Below are 23,975 nucleotides of genomic sequence, written 5' to 3' on the forward strand. Positions count from 1 at the left end.
ATAAATACAATTACGTGCATTTTAAGTGCTTCTTGCTAGCTTTTACCTATAACCCATTTTTATTTTAAATTTGACTGTGCCAATGAACCTTCCCCTATTTCATTGCTATGTTAGTTTTGTATAAAATGTTTCTGAACAAATGTATTATTTTTAAGCACATGCTATTTTAAGTATTTGTTTGCAGTATGTTGGGGTGCACAACATTCAAAATTGATAATTTCACCCTAGGGATCCTGTTCTCTGAGCCAGGAATGCCATCTCTCCACATTTAGAGGGAACGCAGACAACACTAACATTGTGAATAAATAGAAGTTTCTAATTGTTTTCTTTTTTTTTTTTAAGATCTCCTCAGCCGGAATCTTGGGAGGAATATCCAGAAAGGTCCCAAATTCAGTGAGTCACTCCTTCCCGTTTGCTTGGCTGTGAATTCTGTAGAAACACAACAGGTTAATGTGGTGCTTGAGGGTAGAGCAGATCATAAAAGCTGTCAGGGCATTTAATATGTAATGGCATCTTCGTCTACAGCAAAGGCTGCAATGCATGAAACCAAAGTGATATTACGCTGAGCAGGAGGGAGATGATGCGTCTGAAAGAGAACTGACAAATCAGCCTCCAAGCATGGGGCCTCTCGGTTAGAATGCATTGTATTGAAGAGTTGGTACATTGGTTACATTGTATCAAAACAAATGTGAGCAGGTCTAAGAAGCATGTAGGATGATCTTGAGGAAGACAGACTCGTTGTGTTTGGTTGTGGTATTTTGACAGTGTCCAATAATGAGATAGCTTGCCATATGGAATTAAACTAGACAACACTTGGTGTTAGGGTGTATTCTCGCAACCTTATTCTCAAAATGTGAAAATACCTCCCTCGAGATATTGAGACCATTCCCCTAAGCGTTTCCTGGCTCACCTGGAGTGGTCAAGAAATCGGGGTTCAAACTCAGAATGGGAGACTGATCCACAGGAACACAGGGTAACATATCACATTTAAAAAGACATCCACACAGAGGTTATCATTAATATATACTTGGTTACCCATAAAAGGGAAGTAAATACCTCGATGCAGGTTACTGGCGAGTAATGCGTTTCAGTATAGTCTCTATGAACGTCTTTTAGGACAGCCGGTACGATAGCACAGCAAGCTAAGTGCTTGCCCCTCATAGCTGTGCGCAGCCTGCTGCCTGCGGCAGGTTCGAATCCTGCAGCATCAACTCAGCCTGTCATCCTGCTGAGGACAATAAATTGAGTACCACTCTGTGGGATGTTATGTATTTCAGAGACTTATGGGTGTGTAGCACTATATAAGAAATACATTTTTATTATGACCTTATTTGTTTGATGCAAAGTCACAGGTCCACCGAGATCTTTCAGTACAAACGTTGAAAGTTCGTACCCAAAGGGTACCGATGCTCTCATATAGAAAGGGATACCTGTGGTCTTGTATAGGCTGAACTAGGATTTAGTCTATCGAAAGAAACAATGGGTGTTCTGCTCCAGCTACTCATTGGCTGAAGTATAGGACCCAATCTTAAATATGAAATCCAATTTTACAGTTAGGACTTCAGAGTGCTAGTAAACTGTGTTTCGAGTATCGCTATCTATTTCAGACTACGGACATAGGGCCTGATCCCGAGTTGAGCGGTAGTTAAGGGCCTGCCTAATCTCGAGTCTGGCGTGTTTACCCCCAGCTCAAAGCTGTTGGCAGACTGTGCATTTGGCTGGTTTGCTGCAACTGTGATGCCCGTAAAGCAGATGGTATCCAGTGAAACTAGTTCAGATAAGAGATGGACTTCTCAGAGTCCCTATGATCCTTTTATACTCTGAGTTATTTTCTGTTCTTTGTACATAGATATCAGGCACTGTTGGCTACTTCCACTCTCTGTTTCCCGAGCTTCTGCCTCTTTTGTCTGTTGAGCAAAGATACAACCAGCAATGTTTTCCTAGAAGCAGAAATAAGTGAGTCCTACCAACTTAGCTGTGCCTTCCATGTCCAGAGGAGGCATAACAAGGACCTAGGTTCCTCCTGATATGTTGAAAATTGCAGTGTCTGCAGATATTTAGCATAGTGTTGCCATCGGAATAGGGCATGGAATAGTGCAAGGACCAGAAGACTTTCTTTACAATTCCTCTTTGAGTTACCTTTCTGTGCTTCAGGATTCATCTCAATCTTAAACAAAGTAAGGATGGAGCCCGACCTTATTAATTAACTTGATTGCTGAGAGTGTTGCACATCTTCCAATTTGCGGATTGCCTCTATTCAAACCTTTGGCGGACACCAAATCATTAAAGGCAGACACATTAACGTGTTGCAGGTTTCTTCCTGGACATTCTCTATTAGGTGTGATATTCAGAACTTCAAAACAGATGCCATTCATAAATAGGTGATATCTGGGTCAGGCAACAGTATCCCTCACCCTCCGAAGCAATCAGTGGGGATGATCTTATATGGCAAAATCTGTATCCCACTCAGTCACGTGTTCATAGGAAACAATGTCCATTAATCAGTCAAAGGTTTACAGAGTGATATCCCAAGCTACCTTCCTGTAGTTCAGCAGGCTAACCTCCACTATTTTGATGCATGAAGGCTGCCACCAATAAGTGGTTCCCATACAAAACTCAACAGGTTCCATGATGCCTCTGAGTGGCTATGGTCTGTCATGGGCACATTTGGGATTTCCATCCCTAATAAACCCTTTGATGAGGATTTATAATTGAAAAAGTTAAGGAAAGAGTGGGGTATAGAGGGTGGTATATATTAGGACCTTCAACCTCATATCCCACAATAGAATTCCTTGATACCTTTATGTTCTTAAATGCAGCACAAAGTCATACTTGCCCTGCTGTAGGTGGGCGTGTGAGCTAGTACGGTTGCGTGAGCTGAGTCAACGGGATGGCGGTGACACCACTTCCTCAGCCATTGGTGTTCTCCATAGATGACCTTAATGAGTGTTATTGACAACGAAATCCAACCTTCCCACTCTCCAACACAGATGAGGCTAAGCAGCAGGAGAGTTGGCCTGGGTGAAACTGAGAAAAGATGTGCATTGCTCAACTTCATGGGAATTGGGGGGTACACTATTACTGCAAGGCCATCTGCAGAAGATTTGTGTTGTTGAATTAAAAATGTGCGGCCAATGACCTTATGTTCAACAACAACTATAGTTCAGCAATACGTTTTTCCTTTCAATACCTCACAAATGATAAATGTAAGGGTTGTGCAAATATCTTCGCAGGATGCTGCCTCTAAATATTACTTCTAATTAAGAAAATGCATTTTGTCTTTATTTTATGGTATTTTCTTACATAATGTTTGGAGCTCAGAGTCTTGAGCGACAACATAACGACCTCTCTCAAACATTGTTGAAAATTATGGGGTTCATTTTCTAACTCCCTAGACGGTAATATATTGACATAAACATTTTTACGCCTTGCTTTTACAGTCCACTGCATATTGCTTCATACGACCCAAACCCCAGCAACATTAATTGTGTACGAGCATAAACCTTTACTTATAAAATTAATATTTGCATGAGTAAAAGTTGAGTTCCACAGAGGAGGTCAAATATTACAAAATAAGCCATGTCAGCACCAACAACAAACCACAAATGAAGTACACTAGTAATTAGGGGACGGGGCTGGCACATAAACCACAGATCCAACCAGTCTCACTTTTCCAGCAACATAGAAGGTTCACTACCTTTATTGCTCCAACTGAGCTGCTATGAAGAATTTGTGGCCAGGCACATTTGACGCAGGACCATCCACCACCTATTGCCCTGCACGCAAGCCCCCACCGAAGACAGCCCGACAGCCTGCACCCAGCCCTTAGAACAGATGCCCATCAGCCTGCATCTAGCCCCCACCCCAGGCAGCACTGCAGTCTAGCACCCACACCAGGCAGCCTTTTAGCCTGCACCCATCCCCCTTTCCAGACATCCCATCAGCTTGCATCACAGCCCCCCAGGTAGTCCATAAGCCTGCACCCCAGCCCCTACTCCAGGCATCCCATCAGCCTGCCCCCTCTGGGTGGACCAGAAGCCTGAACTCTGACCCCCACTACAGACAGCCCCTCAGCCTGCACCCCAGCTCCCACCACAGGTAGCCTGTCAGCCTTCAGCTTTGCCCTAACCCCGGGCATCCCTTAAGCCTGCACTCAGCCACCGTTCCAGGCATCCTTTCAGCATGCACCCCAGCCCCTGCTGCAGACAGCCATCATCCTTCGACCAAGCCGCCCTAGCGCTCAAACCACGTATCAGTGTGCACCCCAACTGCCCCCAGGCTGCCCATCAACCTGTATCTCAGCCCCAAACCCAGGCAACCCATCAGCCTGCACTGCAGCCCCCAACGCAGGCTGCTCTGCAGCCCAGCCCTCACCCCAGGCAGTCCATCATCATGCACCAATTCCCCACTTTAGGCATCCCATCATCCTACACCCCATCCCTCAGATGACACATAAGCCTGCATATCAGCTTTCCTCCAGGCATCCAATTAGCCTGCTCTACAGTCCTCCCCCTCCTCCAAGTTGCTCATCAGCCTGCACCCCAGCCTCAACACAAGGCAGGCCATCAGCCTGCATTCCAGCTCCCACCACAGGCATCCTATCAGCTTGTGCCCAAACCTCCACCAAAGTCAGCCAATCAGCCGACACACTATACCCTACTGACGAGGGTTAGGGAGCCCAAAGTCCCTACACACCAACTGTGTACAGGCCCAGGCTGTCCCAACTCACTCTTACTGCCACCTACCACTTGGATATGCCCACAGTCTTCAGCCTCCTGACATAAATTGATTGTGACTTTAAGCTTGAAAAGGAGACAGTAATAGCAATCGTTCTCTTGAAGCTCTTTACAGTGCTCAGTTTCTGTTCGACAGGCATATTCCACCACACCATTGCCCAGATGTATGTCATCATCCAACCTTACGTTTCCCGGACCTTCTCCCAAGTGTTATCTATCACGATGCGATGGCTGCTCCACGACATTTCCTTCCCTCGCTAATCATGTGGCCCTAAACCAGACTAAGGCCGGGGTTAGCCCTGTAGCAGGCTTTCCCAATTCGGTCAGGGCCCAGGACTGCATACAAGTGGCCTTTTACTACTCAGGCCTAGTGAACCGATGCAGAGGAACAGACATTTGCAGCATGCCACAAAGATGTTGATGCCTTGTTATGTGGACTCCTCTTTAGGCACGTGTATGGCTTCATGACTCCATGAGCCTCACCCTGAGCAACCTGCCAACTATAAAGGTAACGGATCACTCAAAGCCGGTAAGACTGTGCAAACAGATCTTTTAATCTTCTCTTTACAGCAGCCTCAACCTCTTCAGCAGGGGAAACATTTTCACAGTTGTTTTTGAAAGCTAACATTCTTTTTCATTGCCATTAGATTCTCATTCCATGCTGAAATGCTACTACTGATTGAACTCTAAGTAACTATGTACAAACCCTCACCAACTATATACATAAATGCCACAATTGTAATACACGCATGTATTATAGCTGGAATTGCAAAGTGATGGTAAAATACATAACACACCCCCTTTGCTTTCAGGGCATTGAACCTTTGTTTTATTGCCTAGCAATCGCTACTCTCTTTTTACTACATTTCTAATCCATTCCTCATCATCACGGTTTTCCCTAAATCCTTCACTACTCTCAACGAATTTGAATATTTCGTAAGACCTGTCCACTCTCCAACCTTTTTTAACTTTCACATTCGTACCCTCCTCTAAGACACATTCCTTTACACAATTCCTCTCATCATACCTCTCTTTCGTCCTCTTATGACCATTCAGTGCCTGAACTGCAGAGCCCCCACCTGTACTTCTTCCCGAACCCCCACAAATTCCTCAAATGGGGAAACACCCGTTATATGGTGTGGAGCAATCCTATACTGCATCACACGCTCCATCACCGCCCGTTCCAAATCTCCGCCAGATGCAATGGCAATTCTGATTGCATCCATCAGCGTTCGGTTAAACCTTTCCATGTTGGCATTACCCTTAGGGTTGTACAATGCAGTCGTTGGATATCCTATACCATTATTCTCCCAAAAATCCTCCATCTCTCCCCCCACAAACAGGGGACCATTGTCCGACACTATTTTTCTGAGGAATCCCTCCCTCCAGAATACTGACTACGAGAACTTTACAATCCTGCGAGAACTAACATTCCTCACTATGCACACCTACGGCCACTTAGATAACAGATCCGACAAAACTATTACATACACACTTTGCGCCCCCCTAACAGATATGGGGCCCAAAATGTCCATGGCCACAACATCCCAGATGGAACTTGGAGGCTCCACAATTTTCATGGGCGGCAATCTGGTGTTTAGTACCTTGTCACTGTCTTTGCAGACCTTTTGAACCGGGGCCGGTAATCCCTTACCTCCCTACTACGAGTTCCCTTTGCGCGTCCTTCCTTAACGCCTGATTTTTGCAGGCGTTAAGGAGGGGACCCCAAAGGGACACCGGGGTCAATAACGGTACCGCAATTTGCGGTACCGTTATTGCCACCTTCCCATTGAGCCCTATGGGGGCTCAAATGGGAATGGGGAATGGCCCTGGGAATTACCGGTCCCTCCGACCGGTAATTACTCCATTCACCAGGCCGGAGTCGGAAGGGTTTTGGAGGCAGCCATGGCGCTAATAGCGCCATGGCTACCTCCAACCTCGTAATGAGGCCCCTTGTCCTTTAAGAACACCTCAATGTCCGCATCCATCCCTGGCCACCAGGGATCTTCGCGTATGAATCCCTTTGTCTTGCTAACGCCAAAATGCCCCTCATGGGCAATCCTTAACATCACACTTCTCATGCCCTCTGGCACAACCATATGCTCACCTGAAGCTAATAATCCCTTTTCCACGCTTAATTGTTGCCTCACCTTCTTGTATCCCCTCAATCCTTCATCAGTTTCATCTGTTGGCCACCCTTCCTGGGCAAATTTTGCCACCATCACATAGGACAAATCCTTCTCATATTGCCCTCTCCACTAATCTTCGTTGGCAAATTTGCAGTTGACAAACACCTTACCTTCGTCCTCACATTTTGCAGCGCTATCCTCCTCTATAAGATTGCGTGACATTTAGTTCTCCCTTGACATGCCTCACTTTCATATCCAAACCTTCCATGGAGGATATCCATCTGACAATCCTCCTTGAAATTCCATCCAGTCCCTTCCTGTGAAAGATGCACACCAAAGATTTGTGATCTGTCACCGCCGCAAGCTTCCGCCCCCAAACAAATTGCTGAATTTTTCTATTCCCCACACACAAGCTAAAGCTTCCCGCTCGCCAACTGAATACCTCTTCTCCGCTTCCTTCAACACACGTAATGCAAAAGCCACTGTGGGCAGCTCATCCCCTCTTCTCTGCATTAATACACACCCAAGGCCACTCTAGCTTGCATCCATGTACAACTGCACCTCCCAGTCATCTTTGAACCCCTTTAAAATGGGTGCACTAACTAAACAATTTCTAATATCGTCAAACTCACCATCACATTTCTGACACCAATTACCTCACACTTTTCTTAACCAGCGTTCTTATTGTCTTCGTCCTCTAAGCCAGATTTCTTTTGCAAATTTCCCATACAATTCAACCATCCCTAGATCTGAGGCAAGTTCTTTTTAATCTTTTGCTTTCAGGGTTGCATACTTGGGTTTCACGCCCTGTGCAGACAACTCATGCCCCAAATACTGCAGTCCACTCCATGCTCCACTCTGCTATATCAGACACTCTCGATGTTCTTGCCCCTGTCATGAGGATCCGCCTGAAGCCGAAAGCCAAGTGCAACTCCTGGTTGGTCCTCAGACCTCGTCACCCTTAAATGCAAGTGCAGGGTGGCTGAGAGGAAATGGCTTGCTTCACCTACATCCTCTGACAAACTGTCCTGCCGCCTGCTCCAAAGGCAATACCAGCTCTCTGTTCACACTAAGAAAAGAGCTCACATCTAAGCCCGCGTCTCTGCGTCATCCAACAACTCGGCTGAACTCTTTCAAATCTGCAAGGAACTGGCCAATCCTGCCGCAGTCTCTAACTCTCCTGTCCCTTCCCAGGCCCTCTGCATGGAACCGGCTTCTCACTTCATCTCTAAAACTCAGGACATCCTGTCCTCTCCGTCTCCCTCTCCCCCTTCTCCCTCTACTCCCTGCACTTCCTCTGGCACTTCTGCAGTTACCTATCCTCCCTCCTTCCCTGCCTTTCCCCTGTTCTCCCCAGATGAGGTTTGTAGACAAGTCTGATCTATGAAAGTCTCGTCAAAACAGGTTCACCCCTGTTCCTCCAAAAACATCAAGGACCACATTGACTCCCTGGCTCCCACCCTTGCTGATTTCTGCAACCACTCCTTCCCCACTGGAGTCTTCCCCTCCCCCTGAAGCACTCCCTTGTGCACCCTTTTCTTAAGAAACCCTCTGCTGACCCTTCTTGCCCGGCTAACTATCGCCCAATCTCCATCACTCTTTTCCTGGGCAAACTCCTGGAAAAGCTGGCCATCTCCCAGCTTAATCTTCACACTGTATCTGTTGGTTGTCTCCATGACCATCAGTCTGGCTTCAGAGCTGCCAGAAGCACGGAAACTGCTCTCCTGAACATCTGTGAAGACCTGCTCTCTAATCTTGATTCCAACATCCCTTTGTTTCCTCATCTTACTTGATCTCTCTTCTGCCTTCGACACGGTCAACCATGCCATCCTGCTAAAGCGTCTCCATGATAACCGGGGGATCACCGGTCAGGCCCTGGCGTGGCTGACTTCTTTTCTCTCCGATCGACCCTCCCAGGTTCAACTAGGGTCCTTCCTCTCCTCCATCTCTATCTCTACCATTGGTGTTCCCCAGGGGTCTAACCTCTCTCTCTGGCTGTTCAACCAATACCTGGCACTTCTTGCCCACTGCATTGCTGCGCTCTGGCCCAACTTCCAGTGCTATGCGGATGACACTCAGCGCATTTTCAGGCTACTCTCAGCCGCCTCTTCTCCTTCTCTCATCTCTGACTGTCTGTCCGCCATCCAGGAGTGGTTTGCCATCAGTTATCTCTGCCTTAATGCCAGCAAGACTGAGATTTTCCTCATTGCCACACCCACATCCTCCTTTCCTGTGTCTCTGTGGCCGGCCTCTCTTGGACCTCCCCCTGCTCCCACCTGTGAGGCTAAAAACCTCAGGGTCATATTCGACTACACACTCTCCTTCTCTCCTCACATCTCTGATGTTTCTAAGAAGTCACACTACCAGCTGCACCTCCTCAGAGGTAGTCTTCCTTTCCTCTCCTTCCCCCAGAAGCTCACTGTCTCCAGAGCTCTGGTTCTCTCTAGGCTGGACTATTGCAACAGCCTCTTTCTAAATCTGCCTGCTTCTACTCTACGCCCTCTGCAACTCATCCAGAACCGGACTGCGAGACTTGTCCTTGGCCTCAAGCCCAGGGATCGTATTTCTCTAGGAATGAAATCTCTGCACTGGCTCCCAGTGGCTGTGAGGATTAAGTTCAAAACCCTCTGCATTGTCCACAAGGCCTTCTGGGGCCTGGGGCCTCAATACCTTCAACTTTCTCTTCCTAAGTATCTCCCTTCTCAAGCTCTTCGCTCATCCGCCTCCAACTCCCTCAGTGTCAGTCGCTTCTCCAAGCAATGAGTTGGTGGAAGTTTACTTTCTTCGGCCGGGGCCTCCCTCTGGAACAGCCTCCCTGCCCCCTGACCTTGAGGAGAACCATCTCCGGTTCCGGAAGCACCTCAAAACCTTTCTCTTTACTTCTGCTTTTTCTCCTCCGCTCCCTTGCTGATTTCCTGTCTGATACTGAAACTGCACTGGTTTACCTGGCAACCCTCTGATCTCGTCTCAGGTCCCCTACTCCGCCAGTCGCACACCTGCACTGCCCTTCTGGCAACCCCTGCACTTGGGGACTGTTCTCTGTATCCCTACAGTCCCACCACGAGCACTTGACACCTGATGACTGCACTTACCCTTTACCCTTGCACTTTACTATTGTTATCTAATCTGCTATCCCATGTATTACACTGTCCCCTCCCCCCCCTGACTTTCCCCTTCACCCTTCCCATGCACTTGCGTGATCTGAATGACACCTGGCCTAGTCTGTCTTCCCTCTATTCCTCCTCCCTTGCCTCGTCACGCCTTGAAACACTTGTGTATAGGCACGTTATGAATGCCATATCATATCATCATATCACTTTCTCTAGTCTGAATTTGTATTTGTCCACAGATATGGTTAAACCTGCTTCTGCAATTTGACTCAACACCTCCTTCAAACGAACATCATGCTCCTAGACATCCTTGCCCCATATCAATATGTCATCCTGATAACACCGTGCTCCTACAAGTCCCTTCAGTAGCTTGCTCATAACCCTCTGAAACACACTAGACGCATATACCGCTCCAAAAAGCATCCTATTATAACAATACAATCCAAATGGGGTTATAAAAGGGTCCAGGTACAAGGAATTGGGATGCAGTTTTACTTGATGATAAGTTGTCTTTAAATGAAGGGTAGAATATATAGCAGCCCCACCAATCTTCACCAACAAGTCATCAACTTTGGAGAGTGGGAATCTGTCTGGCAATACACTTTTGTTTAGACCCCTAAGGTCAATGCACAGTCTGAAGGAGCCGTTTGGCTTTCGTATTGCTACCACTGGACTTATCCATTCAGCAGTGTCTGCCTCCTCAATTATCCCCTCACTTAACAAGTGCCAAACTCTTTTTCTACATCCTCCCGTAAAGCAATTGGTATGGTGCGTGCTCTCCACCTTACTAGCACGGAGATCAAATGAATGAATCAATCAAATGAACAAACCCTCTTAAACATCACTTTTTTTCAGCAAATACATTGGGGAACCACCTTAACACATCCAACCACTCTATGGATTCCTTTGCCTCGACAAGCTTCATGCTTCCCACAGCCGTTTGCATAACTAATACTTGTGAGAGGTGTTCAGGGTCAAGCCTCAAACCAAGATCAGCTTGAGTATCCCAGAATAGTAGATTTCCCCCTCTTGAAGTCGCCCTCACCATGCCTTGGGCTTTGCTCCCTTGATAACTAAATTGAGCCCAAAATTCTCCCACAATATTGACGTGAACATCCCCATAAGCATGCACACAAACAGTGGCCTCCTGCAAATCACAAAACCTGAACTTCTCTCTCCAAGTTTCCAAGTTCACTAGTGTATAATCTGCTCCACTGTCAATTAATAATTTCACAGGTACAGCGTTCACCGTTATCTCAGCATGTGGCTTGATACGTTTGGGCAAAGCGTCAACTGCATTCACTAAACAGACTTCTTCCCTATCACTCTCATTATCCTGACATGTCGGCACACCATCCTGGACCACTTTTACACTTGCTGTTTATTCCAGTGCTTGTAGCAGCAAGACATGTTCCCCTTCCTGCCACAGTCCCTGCAAATCACGTGGTGCGCGAAACACTGTTTGTCACTGGCTAGATGATCAGGGTTCACACAACTGTAGCATCTTTAAACAAACAATTTCGTCTCTGGCCTTTGCTTGACCTCCATTTTCTTCCGCCATCTGTTTTCCTTCATCCTTGGAATTCAGCTGCTTGCACACTTTCACCTGCTGGACAATATTTGCATTTTGCTGAAGAAAAGAAAATCAGACTCAGTATGTAGTGCCTTAATGCACTTTTCTGTTTGTTCTACCATTTTGGCAATATCAGTTGCCCTTTCCAAGGAAAAATCTCTCCATAGTGCTTCCCTAATCTTGTCGTCAGCAGACCTTATCAAAGATCCCCAATATGCCCGTCTCTGCAGTGGCTATAGACACACTTAATAGCCAAACCACAAAGTATTGTAACAAAGTCCTCAATTGATTCATCACTTTGTTGATCTCTGAGGGCGAAATGATACCTGGCCAATAACTTGTTCTCTTTAATAATGAAGTGTCTCAGATGAAAAATTACTTCCAAAGACCATATGCAGGTAGCACATAAATCCCTCTTCCTAGTCTGCCCATTTCACTTTGGGTTCACCTGGATGGACTACGAGCAAAGGCGGGCCCGGAATATTCATTCTGCACAGTGCTAATGATAAGGACCAGTGATATCCTCAGTACACTCCTCAATTCAGTACTTTGGAACAAATAAGGGCTGCACACGTTGTAAGTGCCACAATGTTCAAAACGAAGTTTGATGTCTCAACTAAGACTGTTTGTGAGCTTCTTTGTGTGTTTTCCCTCTTTGCAAACTCGTTTCCAGCAGTTGTTTAAATGCATAGCTCTCAACTCACACGCTTTTGGCGGGTGTCACCCGCCTTGTAAACAGCTCTCTCACCCGCCAAGCGCCTGCACTCCCATTCGTTTCAATGGGCCTCTCACCCGCCTAAAATAAAATCGGGGGTTTTCACCCGCCTTTGCGACATAAATGGTTGAGAGCTATGTAAATGTACCTGACCTCAAAAATGTCGGACTGTATTGGCCCTCGAGGCCTGTGCCAATGTCTGTCTGACTTCAGTATGGCAGCCGCAATTGTGCAAAACTCCGCCTGACCTCACAATGTCAGATCACACTGCCTTGCACACATGTCCCAGTGACCGCCTGACCCCAATATGGCAGCCTCGAGACTTCGTTTGGGATCGACACGGACCGCACAAAGCAGTGACAGGGGCACACACGCACAATTAGCACCCAGCTGGGTTGCTGCGGCAATGAGGAAATGAACCCTGTGGTAGGGCAGGTGCATCCTTCAGTCTCTGGAACTCTGCAGTCAGGAGCAGGCGCTCAGTGCAGCCAGGTCCAGGCGCCGCAGCTTCCTTCCCAGCTGATATTCGTGGGCACTCCAAACAAACTCCGGGCTGGGGCTGCTGTGCCTTTGTAGATCTTCGTCAACAGTATACAGTTAACGGATCACTCAAAGCCAGTAAGACTGTGCAAACAGATCTTTTGATCTTCTCTTTACAGCAGACCCAACCTCTTCAGCAGGGCAAACAGTTTCACAGTTCTTTTTGAAAGCTAACATTCTTTTTCTTTGCCATTAGATTCTCATTCCATGCTGGAATGATACTAATGCTTGAACTCTAAGTAACTATGTACAAAGCCTCACCAACTATATACCTAAATGTCACAATTGTAAAATACATGCATGTATTATAGATGGAAGTGCAAAGTGATGGTAACATACATAACACCAACCACCATGGGGGATTGCCTCAATGCTGGCCTTGGTTGCTGGGTATGCACATGAAACTTCATCACATACCTACCCTGCTTGTTATCTTACCTCAGCCCACTGTGTATTGCTTGGGGGACATCTTAACGAGGTGATGGGTCATCTGTGGTGTTATGGTAAGGGCTCAAGGGGGACATTATCCACTGGGCCTTACTACATCAGGGATCTTGCATTTTACACATGACATGTTTCCTGTAAATTCGCATACTTGTCAAAGCAGGATTCGTGAAAAGTTTCCAAGGAGCAGCAGCCCTGTATTTAGTAGCTCTTAAATGATTTTCACTGTTCAACACTGCTGTCCTCTGTGCATATTCTTTGTAAGTGCATGTAACCTACATAAACCTATTTCATACCTAATCTGGTCTGGGCATCCCTCGTATTTACCTTAATAATATGTAGACATGTATTTTGATTCGCCCAATTACACTTCTGAGAGCCGCCACGACTGCTTGATCATGACTTTCAAGAAATGTGCAAAGACAGCTGTAGGCCTAGGTTAGGAGCACCAACTATTCTCTCTCTGGATCCACAAAAACATCTTGACAATAATAGCTATCATTACAGCACTTACAGATCGGAGGATCTGATATCAGGCACTATACTGATACAAGACATTGTTCATGCCTGGAAGAGCAGAGGGAAAAAGCATGTGATCCTTCTCTCTTAGTCTCTCCCAGTCTGTATATGGTTAAGTCCCTCAAGGTTTCTGATGCAGACCTTGCCCCATATGTATTTTGACTTTTCCCAAACCACTTTTTTATCTTTTTTGAGATATGGTTCCTAGAAGTGAACATAATACACTAGACGAGGACTCACAGAAAATACCCATGTTGCTATTATATTCTTTTCTTGTCCAATCAAGGTTCTATTAAAATATATAAATTTTAATTAAACACACCAATGTACAGCTGACTATGCAAAACATTATATAAAACCCACCCCTGTAAAGGAAGGCCAGAGAAATGCAGAATGTAAATGTTGCAAGCACTCTGTATATTCAGCAGGGGGAGAAAGGCAATGAAGTACCACAAAGTTCAAAAACAATATGTCTTGTGCGAGAAAAGGGATCAAAGTTGATTAAACCAGTCTCTAGGACCCAAAGCTGGACCTGCAGGGCAATTAGGAGTCAATAATATGATCTTGCTTATCTTGGCATGTCAACAACATCGAACCGGGCTTCTTATCGTTGTGAAAGCGGATCGAAACAGGTTTAGTTGCGGCTAGTCGTGTAGATCCAATCAGCGAGAGGGCGGCAAGTCGGTTCAAAGCTGTGGCTTAGAGGAGTTCGGCTGTGGCATTAGAGTGATGCAATTCGGAGGGTTCACCAGGGTTGGTTAAAACATCAGGCCAGTTCGAGACATGGTAACTGCTGGTTAGTGTCGACAAGTGATACTCCCGTGGTTGGAGTTGAGGTACAGTAATGGTTTGAAGCTGTGAACCTGATGGTCCAATAAGTGATACGACAAGGCTGCAATTCGATGTCGAGCCAGTTTGAGTCGTTGGACACCACTGGTTCAGGTCGATGCATGACGCAATGCTTGCAGTGGTTTGAGATGAGGTCAGGAGATGAGTGATTGGTTTGAGCTGAACAGGAGACGGGCTTGGCTTTGTACACTGTGGCGTCAAGCTGGTTAGAAGGTGGAAGCAGCAACAGTTCAAAGTCGAGAGAGTGCCAAAAGCAGCACTCGTTAGTTCGATGGTTGTTGAACGTGGTTCAAAGCTTGAATTGGTTCAGCTATAAAAAACAGAGATCATGGCTGTTCTGGTTCAGGGTGATGTGAGTCCCCATCCAAGGGCTCAAGGATTAGATAAGTCCTTGTTATTGTTCCCCCTAACACAGGGGAGGCTTGTAAACGCCTGCAGAAATTCTTCACCTATAGTTTGGTACTGGGTACCGGTGTACCTGGCAAAGGGAAAGTCTTTCTCCAGCGGCAGGTCACCCAAAATGTGCCCTCAGGATAGTTAGGGTGCAGAGCTTGCCTCTACCTTGGACCACTCAATCTTCACCTCGCTGGCAGAGGGCTCTGGAAAGATCAACTCTCCTAAAAGCGGTACAAATACATTTTTCTTGAAGGTCCAAAGCGATTCCAACAAAAAGAATCAATGAAGTAGTGGGATACCCCTTCTTTCGTATGCAAAAAGTCACAGGTATTTGGACAAAAGCAAGACCTCTTTAAGGGGTCAAATCCCTGTCCTTGTGACAAGTGGTCTTTGCCTTCTTTCCTTATACACATTGCCTTTGGCTAATGGAAGTGGGGAGACAGGAAGGAAGGAGAGATGCAGAGAGAAACAAGATGGTGGAATCATTTCCTAACTGTACTGTGCTCCCTCTATCTACCTAAAACTGCTCCCATCTCAGGAGCAGACTGGCCTGTTTGCCATTCTGCCACCGGCAGAATCAAAATGGACTTTGGATGGCCCTGGGCCGATTTTATAAGCCACTCTGGGGCCGGTTTTATGAGCCACATTAATATTCATGGAGCTGCCCTGATTGTTGTAACTGAAGTTGTACTTGTAACATTGCCTCACACAGACTGCGGCCAGCTCGCCGCACAGTGGAAAGCGGATGTATTTATGATTAGAATGCACACAGTGTCAGTCGGAGAACATCATCAAAGAAAAGTTAATATTTAGTAAGTGTTAACTTTGCTTTGATGGTGCACCAATAGCATGACAACAAACTCCTGAGAGACTAGAGGAAATGTTTAAATAGACTTCTTGTAAACAGGCCTCTACAAAAATGTTTTATACAATATAATATGTTCACAGGGTCACTTGCTTCCCCAAGACCCTTCGGTTTTTCCCTTGTGTATGTAATTAGTACTGATTAAATTCTCACATACAATTCACATTTATATCAAAAATAGTAATTTATTAGTTTTTTATATCAAATATTGGTAAGAATATCTCATCTACAAACAATATTAGAGAAATTCAAATAAACAATTTCTAAAAAACAGACATTTCACAATAGTATTCACTTCAACTGTACAAATAAATTCAATGTTTTGTAGTACTCCAATTGATTAACAATTTATAAAAATGGTTTTCCAATAGGGATCTGTTGTTTGCTATCTTCTCTCATAGAGTAGCACACACAGTCCATACAGTTTTGAACTTTCTGTGTTCATATCACCCATGCCTTCTCTCATACAACATTCATACCATACCCAACATGTTTCATTCCTGTACACTGTCACACTTATAGCTTGGAAATTCTTCAGGGTTTTTTTTGTACCACATTCAATCGAGTTGTACATTTGTGTTTGTCTTCTTTTGGATTTTTATGGGGGGTTAACTTCACTTGGCCTCCCTTTAATCCTTTCTTCGGGTGAAACCACCACACGGATATCTGTGGGAAGCAAGTGTAGGATATTCGGATCGATAAACATCCCGGTTGTAATTATTATTACATACAACCCGCTGCACTAAATGTTACAGCAGAAGGGAATAATTAACTTCGCTAACTCCTTCTATACATCTGCTTCGACATCATTTCTCTTTAAACTTGGTACAGGATTTACATGGTCAGGTCATTTGTGTTTGTTTTTTTCTATGCATTTCTAAATGTAGTAATATTTATCATTGTCTAGTAACGCACCCCATGATTTCACCATGCATTACTGTGTCTATATGCATTACCCTCTTCTTTTACCTTTGTACACAGTCACGTTTCGTTCTGGATTTCGCCTGATATGATATGATATGATATTATAGGCCTGTCTTTTTATCACCATACCTCCAGGTGTATATGCTAGGGACTGCTCCACCCCACCTCGATTGGTTCACTGGGGAACACCCCTGTATGCAAAAACATAAAATGTACATCGTGAGCTTTTTCTCACCTTACTACTGAGTTGTTAATTACCATAAGTCTTACATACTGACCTAATGGTTTTATTTCCCCCAGGTACCCGTTTTTCATTTCATCCACTTTTTCAGATAGTTCTGCTGGGTCCCTCCATTGTACTAAGACTTCCTTAGTTTTTCCTCTGATTGGTTTAACCTGGGTCTCTGTGTTCCTGACTATAAAGAATACAACACAGCATAAACCTTCCAAAGGTCTCTAACAACGTTTTTTGCCTAGTTTATGATGGGCTGTATGTTTTTCATCAGAGGCATGCACATTAGCACCTTTAGTTCTTACCCCCATAAATCGGATTATTTTTGGCTGCAGTTATCCCGGGTTTATTTTCAAAAAAGGTGGTTTCAGTTAGCGTCTCTCAGCGGATCGCCTCGTCGCTCATGGGCTGGCAGTGCGGGGTCCTCAAACGTTAAATTATTGGATGCACTCCACCTTGTGTCTGGGGGCAGGGGAAATAATGGCGAAAGGAAGAATATGTCATTCCTCTTTCATCAGGCTAGCCCAATCTCTCGTTGTCTCTTAAAGCTGAGACCGTCTACTTTAGCTCTCTGTCTCTCTATTCTTACCTGGGGTTTCTTTTTGTGTCCCGCCCCTTCTGGGGTTGAAATTGCGCCTTGCCCAGTTCTTGTCTGGAGAGTCTGCCTTCTCCTCTGTCCACTTTAGCCGTCTTCTGTCCCTGCCGTTCGCCTGCTTTTTCTCAATGGCAAGATTGGCTTTTTATTTGTTAGCCTCCTCACGTGACCGCCTTGTCACGTGATCAGGGGGCGTGTATGGATGATTCCTCTTGTTGTATTTCTACACCAATAGCATGAGTCATGGGGCTGCCACTGCTGCAGCCATCCACTGGCTTGGCGCCAGGCAGGTAGCTTCACGTTTTCTTCGAAAACATCAACAATTCCTGTTGTGGGTGGTGGGCTCTACATTGAGTTTGCTTTTGCCTGCCTTGGGTGGGGGGGCAGGGCGGGGCTAACCCAGGGATGACTCTTGAGCCTCACCCTATCAGGGCAGGGTCAGGGGGCATGTTGATATGTAGCAGGCAGGCAGTGGCAGCCAATCATACTCAAGGCGCGTGGGCCGTAATGCACATTGGTGTGTTGCTGGGTGCCACACCCAGCACAATGCGCAGATATTCGAAGGAAGTGTTGATGACAGAGGAGGAAGAAGGCCTCAAGCAAAGCTCACCCAAAAACAACAAGGGGCCTATTTGAGCTGCCTAGCCCAGCCGTGAACTGCAATGGAGAGTCTCTGGAGACAGAATTTGTGCACATGGGTTACACACACTAAGTAATAAAAACATAAAATTAAATGTCCAGTGGGGGTCTGGAGTCGGTGAAGAGGCAGTCACTCTGAGCGAGAACAGGCAAGTGAAGTGTTTGTAATTAATTGTTACTATCTCTGTTAGCTGAAAAAGGGCCAGAGCACTGCCACTGAGTCAGTGTGTGTCACGGCCGTGCAATCATCGTGTCAGCATGACTAACAACACATGCAACTCAAACTACAAGGGGATGTTTGAGCACAGACAAAAACAAATATGGAAAATGATCACATTTCCAATTAGACTAAATGAGTGTCTTTTGAATGAAGATCAGGTTTTCTCAAACACCTGTTGCAGGCAGCAGCATCCTGTAACGCTCACCTGATTCCCGCAGAGGCCCCGGTCTTGACTGGGTGAATGCCGTATCTTCAAAGGTGATGTGTAACACACGGTTGGCTCTTTGGGCTGGACCTCTGTGCACTGTATGTCTGACTCAGAGTAAGATGTCTGCAGATAGAAAATATGGGATTAATGAACTGGGGTTATTGGGTGCCTCTCTTCTCTTCCCTTTCTCTTCTCCTGTAGAACCCCAAAGGTTAACGCCCTCACCTTAGGTAAGTGAACGCCGAGCTCTCCATCTGCCTCGGGGCAGGGTGCCGTAACCAGTTTCTTCACTGGATAAGGGTGCAGGCCTCTTGACCTCAGAGGACTGCTGTCCGTCGTTAACTGCACGAACGGTAAGTTCTGGGCACTTCAAATGTCTTAAAAGTCTTTTGTAATGATATCTCTTGTTTTGCAGGGTTCCGGCGATGGCAGATGGCGGGCTGATGAGAGTTGAGGATCGAACCCGCGTGAGGAATAGAAGCGCCTGGAAGCACGTAACTAAGCGCTTGTAGCCTGCTTCACGATGCGCACTAACTGTCCCTTTTATCTTGCAGGTACAAGTTCGGAGCTTTAGAGAAGCTGAAGGGTGCTGGAATACCCACTGGATTCGGCGTGGGAAGGAGTAAGGGCACGTGAGTAATAAAGTTGCCCAATGTCTTTAAACGCACCTTCTTTTGTCTTTCAGATGCGGGATGCAGCGCCGAAGGCCTCCGGAGCATGCGAAGAGCTGGTAAGCTTTTGTCTTTCAGATGCCGGAATGCAGCGCGAGGCGTTGGTGACAGTCGATGGACCAGGTAAGAGATGCGCTGCCACTGAAGACCGTAGTGCTAACCTGTTCTTTCTTTGTCTTTACAGGTGCTGCTGAAGACTGGATTCCAGGATGGTAAGCCTTTGTTCCATTAGGCCCAGGATCAGAAGCAGAAGACACAAGTTCTTCAGTATGAGCGTTCTGCTGCAGAGAATGCAGAATAACGCAAAGCAAGATTCATCCATCGGGTGTGGTTTAAATAGCCTCCTGTAGTGCTTAGAGTCTCCTTCCACAGCCTCGCCTAGGTAAGAAAAGAGTTCCTGGTTTCCAGAAGAGTTCCAGTGTTCTGAACCTAGGGAGTGGTTCCTGCCCCACCCAACAGGAAAAGTAGTCCCAAACAGAAGAGGATCAGGGGCTCAACTGGCAGGTAAGTAAGCAGCGTGGTCTGCTGCAGGTAAGTCCACCCAAGCATTATGAGCCCGGCGCTTCCAGCGCTGGGACTGGGCATCTTTATGAGCCTGGTGCCACTGGCGCCAGGACAGGGTCCAAAAGGTCCCAATTGGGACTGACTGGCACTCGGAACCGGAACCGGAACAGGGGTTATGGGTCTGCTTCCAAGGGAGTCGGGCAAGTCCTGATCTTTTGGAAGCAGAGATCATGACACATCCCTCACATCCATGGCATATGGCGGTGGGAGCATGAGATAACCTAAACTCGATGCTGTTCCTGGCGCTGTTTCCGGAGCTGGTGTGGAAGGGAGCCGTATCGTGGTCTGCGTGGGTCATTGCTTGCACCACCTTGCTCATTGAGGGCTAGACAGCGGTGGAGGGCCGGCCTTTATAGTAGTCCTTTTCCTTACAAAAGTACACAATAGCAGAGGGGAACAATGAATCCTACAACATTTGTGTGTACATAAATGTGCGCATGCATGATTGGCAATTTGAATGAATGCCAGAACAACACGCTTAAAGAAGTGTGGACTCGGTCAACATGGAAGAGCTTCCCGGGACAAACCGGGTGCAGGGAAAGGTGGAAGGTCCTGTCCTGGTGGCGCATGCAGGGCCTAGGTATCCTGGTTGACACAAAGTTTTCGGAAATAGTATCAGTGTGAAGTCTTTCATTCAACTAATTGAAGCGTTAACCTGCTCCAAATTCCCATTCCCCTTTTACTTTTATCTTCCTGTCTCCACCCTCCATATTCTATCAAGCCTGGCCCCAAGTATTCAATTGAATCCGATTTCTCATAATGTGGGCCCAGGGGGTGTTATGGACCTGGCTGTCCATGTTGCTCGTCTGTGCATAAGGCGTTTATGGTGCAGCTCAGTTGGTTTGTTGGAGGCAGCCCCACTGATGCTCGCTAGTGGGCACCGGTCTTCTGGTCAAAAATCTGTATCCTCTGATTTAATAACAGTGGAAAATATAAGACTAGATGTAGTAAGGTCTCTGTGCATTTGCTGCATAATCTACATAATCGCAATTACTTAGGGATACCCAGTTTCGGACCAATAGCCTCAAGAGTAGTCTAAATTTAAGGTACCAGTCACAACATTTTCAGAGGGTGACCGGATACATTCTTATATCCTTTAAACGGAGGTAGAGAGATCATTTTCCTTTAAAGAGCTCTAGCCTTCCCAGATCTTGAATATCTGTAATTGTAATTGTTTATTTGTAAAGCATTTATGCACAATTGAAGTGCTTCAAAGCTAATCTGCTAATCTATCCCTTTGTTTTACCTTTGCTTTTGTAGCAGCATCAGATTCAAGACCAGTGAGATCAAACGGAGAACTAAATAATTCACATCAAATAATAGGACAATTTAATAATCATATGAAATTCCAGCTACCGCACCTCAAGCTCAGGGATGGCTTATGTTTAAAGATTAAATTGCCACCAGGATGGTGATTTCTTATAATTATATATTTGAAAACGGAGGTGCATACTTTAATTTAAGACTTTGCCGTCACTCAGCTGTCAAGGGGGCACCTGTAACATGCTCTGTGCCACTGGAGAGAAGGTGCTGCAGATCAGAAGATTGATGCAGCTGGCCACCTGTCGTTATACTTTTGGCATGGAGCTTTAATCCATTAAATGCAATGGGAATTTCCCCCCAGTGCCAAGGCCTTTTTTGGTGATTTCAGTATGTGGCCATTCAATGCCTTGTAATTTTTTTGTTACATGAGATATCTCGGCCAAATTTGGCTCCTTTTTTCCCCACATGTAGGCGTTCGTAACGCCACCCAGGAATCTTAGGTTGCTGTAGGTGGGTGAGACAGAATAACCAAAAAGGGTGAATCTTTTGTGTTTTTTCAAAAGATGCGAATAAAATGATGTGCAAAGAAGCCTGTGGTTTTTTCCTTGTAAGAGCTAGGAACAAATGGTTTGCTGTGCTGAATTCCCCAATTTCCTGCCTTTCAAGAACAGGTTGAGTGGAAACGAAAAAACATTATTTTGATGTGGTTATCAACCGTTTTGTGAGAGGTAGGCGATTTTGGCCAATTGGATATGCATGGACGGAATGAAAGAAAAGGTTAGGAAAGTTGAATTGGAGGACAGAAAGGCATATATTTCTGAAAAGTAGACAAAATTCCAAGTTTAGGAAGGGGTGATTTGCATAGGTCGGGCAACAACTAGGTAGGGTAAAATGCCATAGATTGGGGGAAAAGCGGGAAAATGACCAAAAAAAAAGGTATGTGTTGGACATGGTTGGCTAGTTACGGCAATGGCTTCTATGAATACTCCTACGTCCCCTTTCCTCCATACTTGTGGGACATCTCTCCGTTCTGTGGGACAGGACCGGAGCGCTTTTTAAAAAGCATCCACATTTTTTTCAAAAATGTGTCCCTCCTTTCTTTCCTGTGCAGGGCCCTGCACTCGGCCGTAACCCCGCCCACCTTGGCTCCGCCCCGCGCATCGCCCATCAGTCCTTTTCCCCGCTCGATCGGGGCCGGACGCACTTGCATCCTCGGAAGATTTTCTTCCCTTTTTTCCTCTCTGGCTCTCGCTAGCGTTCATTTACTACTCTGTCTATGTCTTTCAAATTAGACTTTCCAGATTGTTCATCGTGTCACCGTCGCTTCGCGAGGGCGGATCCCCATCCTCTTTGTTTAGAGTGTTTGGGTCCGGAACACCGTTGGGACTCCTGTTTTTACTGTGACTCCCTTTCGGTCCGGGCACTTCAACGTCGGTTGGAGCGGTGGGAGGAGGTGTTACGCCAAACTCCTCCTTCGCATTTTCAGGCATTCATCGACGAGAAGAAAAAACGCCGTTAAGTTCTTTACTTTTCAGAGCACCCCGACCGGGGGATACCATCCCGGGTTCCTCTCGGTCCGGGAGGGGTGTTGATCGCTCTGATACCGGGTTTCGCCCTGAGGTGCCAGTTGGGCCTAATAATTCTACTGGAGTTTTCTCCGAGGGTCTCCATAATGGGGCCTGTGAACACCAGAGTATGCTCCAAGGCCCCCCTGTGGGGGCTCTTTGTAGACCCAGTTCTACTGAGTCGTGGGGTACCGGAGTTCGCTCTGTGGCCTCTCTGTCGGCTTCCCTCAAAAACAAGACTGGGGTCCGCCCCGAGGCCTTGGCTGGGCTTGTAGTTACCGAACGGATGTTCGAGGCCCGCGCAGAAAAAGCTTTTACTGGGCCTGGGTCTGAGGTCCCTTGTACAGAGGCTAAAGCTACCAACAGTTCTGAGAGGCCGGTCAAGGTTTTGTCGGTGAAAGCGCACCGTTCCCTCTCTTGTGGTGACACCAGATCTATTGAGGGGGCAGAGAAGCAAAGTTCTTCTTTTACCGGCAGTGCCGAGGTCCTTCCTTCGAAGGTTCAGTTGGCGGTTGGTATGTCACAAAAACATTCCAGGCCTCATAGTACCGGCTCGGCCGATGTTACTTATGTTAAGGCTAACATTAAGACCCCTGATCCATCGATGGGGACCCCTGCCTCACTTCCTCACGTGCCGCAGTTCCCCTCAGATGAGGACAAAATGGCGCCCGTTCCCGCCACGACCACAGGGGCCATTTTAGGTGCTACCCCTACAACTACGCCATCGGCTTCTGGTGTAGGGCTCGGTCTCTTGGGTGAACCTAAGGTCCCTTGTGCGCATCCTTATCGGCCGGTTTATGATTGGAACGCCCGGATGCCTCTTCCGCACAATGTTTCATTGCCCGCGGGGGCGGCTCTTTTGATTTATGTGGATACGTCGGTGGAGGGGCCGGTGTGGCACCCTTCCCCGTTACGTCCCTGGATTTGTCCACTTCATGAGAGGCCTCCTCAGGTCCTGAAACAATCTCCTGAGGATGCCTTTTTTGGTAAATTTCAAGCGCTTATGCGCCCCGAACCCATGAGGGAATATTTCAAAGGGCTTTTCAAGGAGATATGTCCACCGGCGCCTCCGGCTCCACCTGTTCCTCCGGTGGTTCTGCCGGCACCTCCCTTGTCCGTGGTGCCCCCCTGCACTCCCGCCTTTGCCTCCATTGTCCCCAGTGGACAAGGCAGTGCCTGACATGGCTCAGCAGGATCCTGACCTGTCAGATGACCCTC

At 46.6% G+C, this 23,975-nt stretch overlaps 1 protein-coding gene across 1 annotated transcript in view; it reads left to right on the plus strand.

Moving 5' to 3' along the window:
* LOC138528587 (uncharacterized) overlaps positions 1 to 23,975 on the plus strand; it is a 1,521,057-nt gene that overhangs the window by 942,702 nt on the left and 554,380 nt on the right. Inside the window, exon 14 of the mRNA XM_069640364.1 lies at positions 343 to 393. Coding sequence (XP_069496465.1) covers positions 343 to 393 — 51 coding nt within the window. The remainder of the gene's footprint in view (positions 1 to 342; positions 394 to 23,975) is intronic.

This window comes from Ambystoma mexicanum, chromosome 7q, assembly GCF_040938575.1.
Source record: "Ambystoma mexicanum isolate Mex_15411 chromosome 7q, UKY_AmexF1_1, whole genome shotgun sequence".
NCBI classification, from domain to species: Eukaryota; Metazoa; Chordata; class Amphibia; order Caudata; family Ambystomatidae; genus Ambystoma; species Ambystoma mexicanum.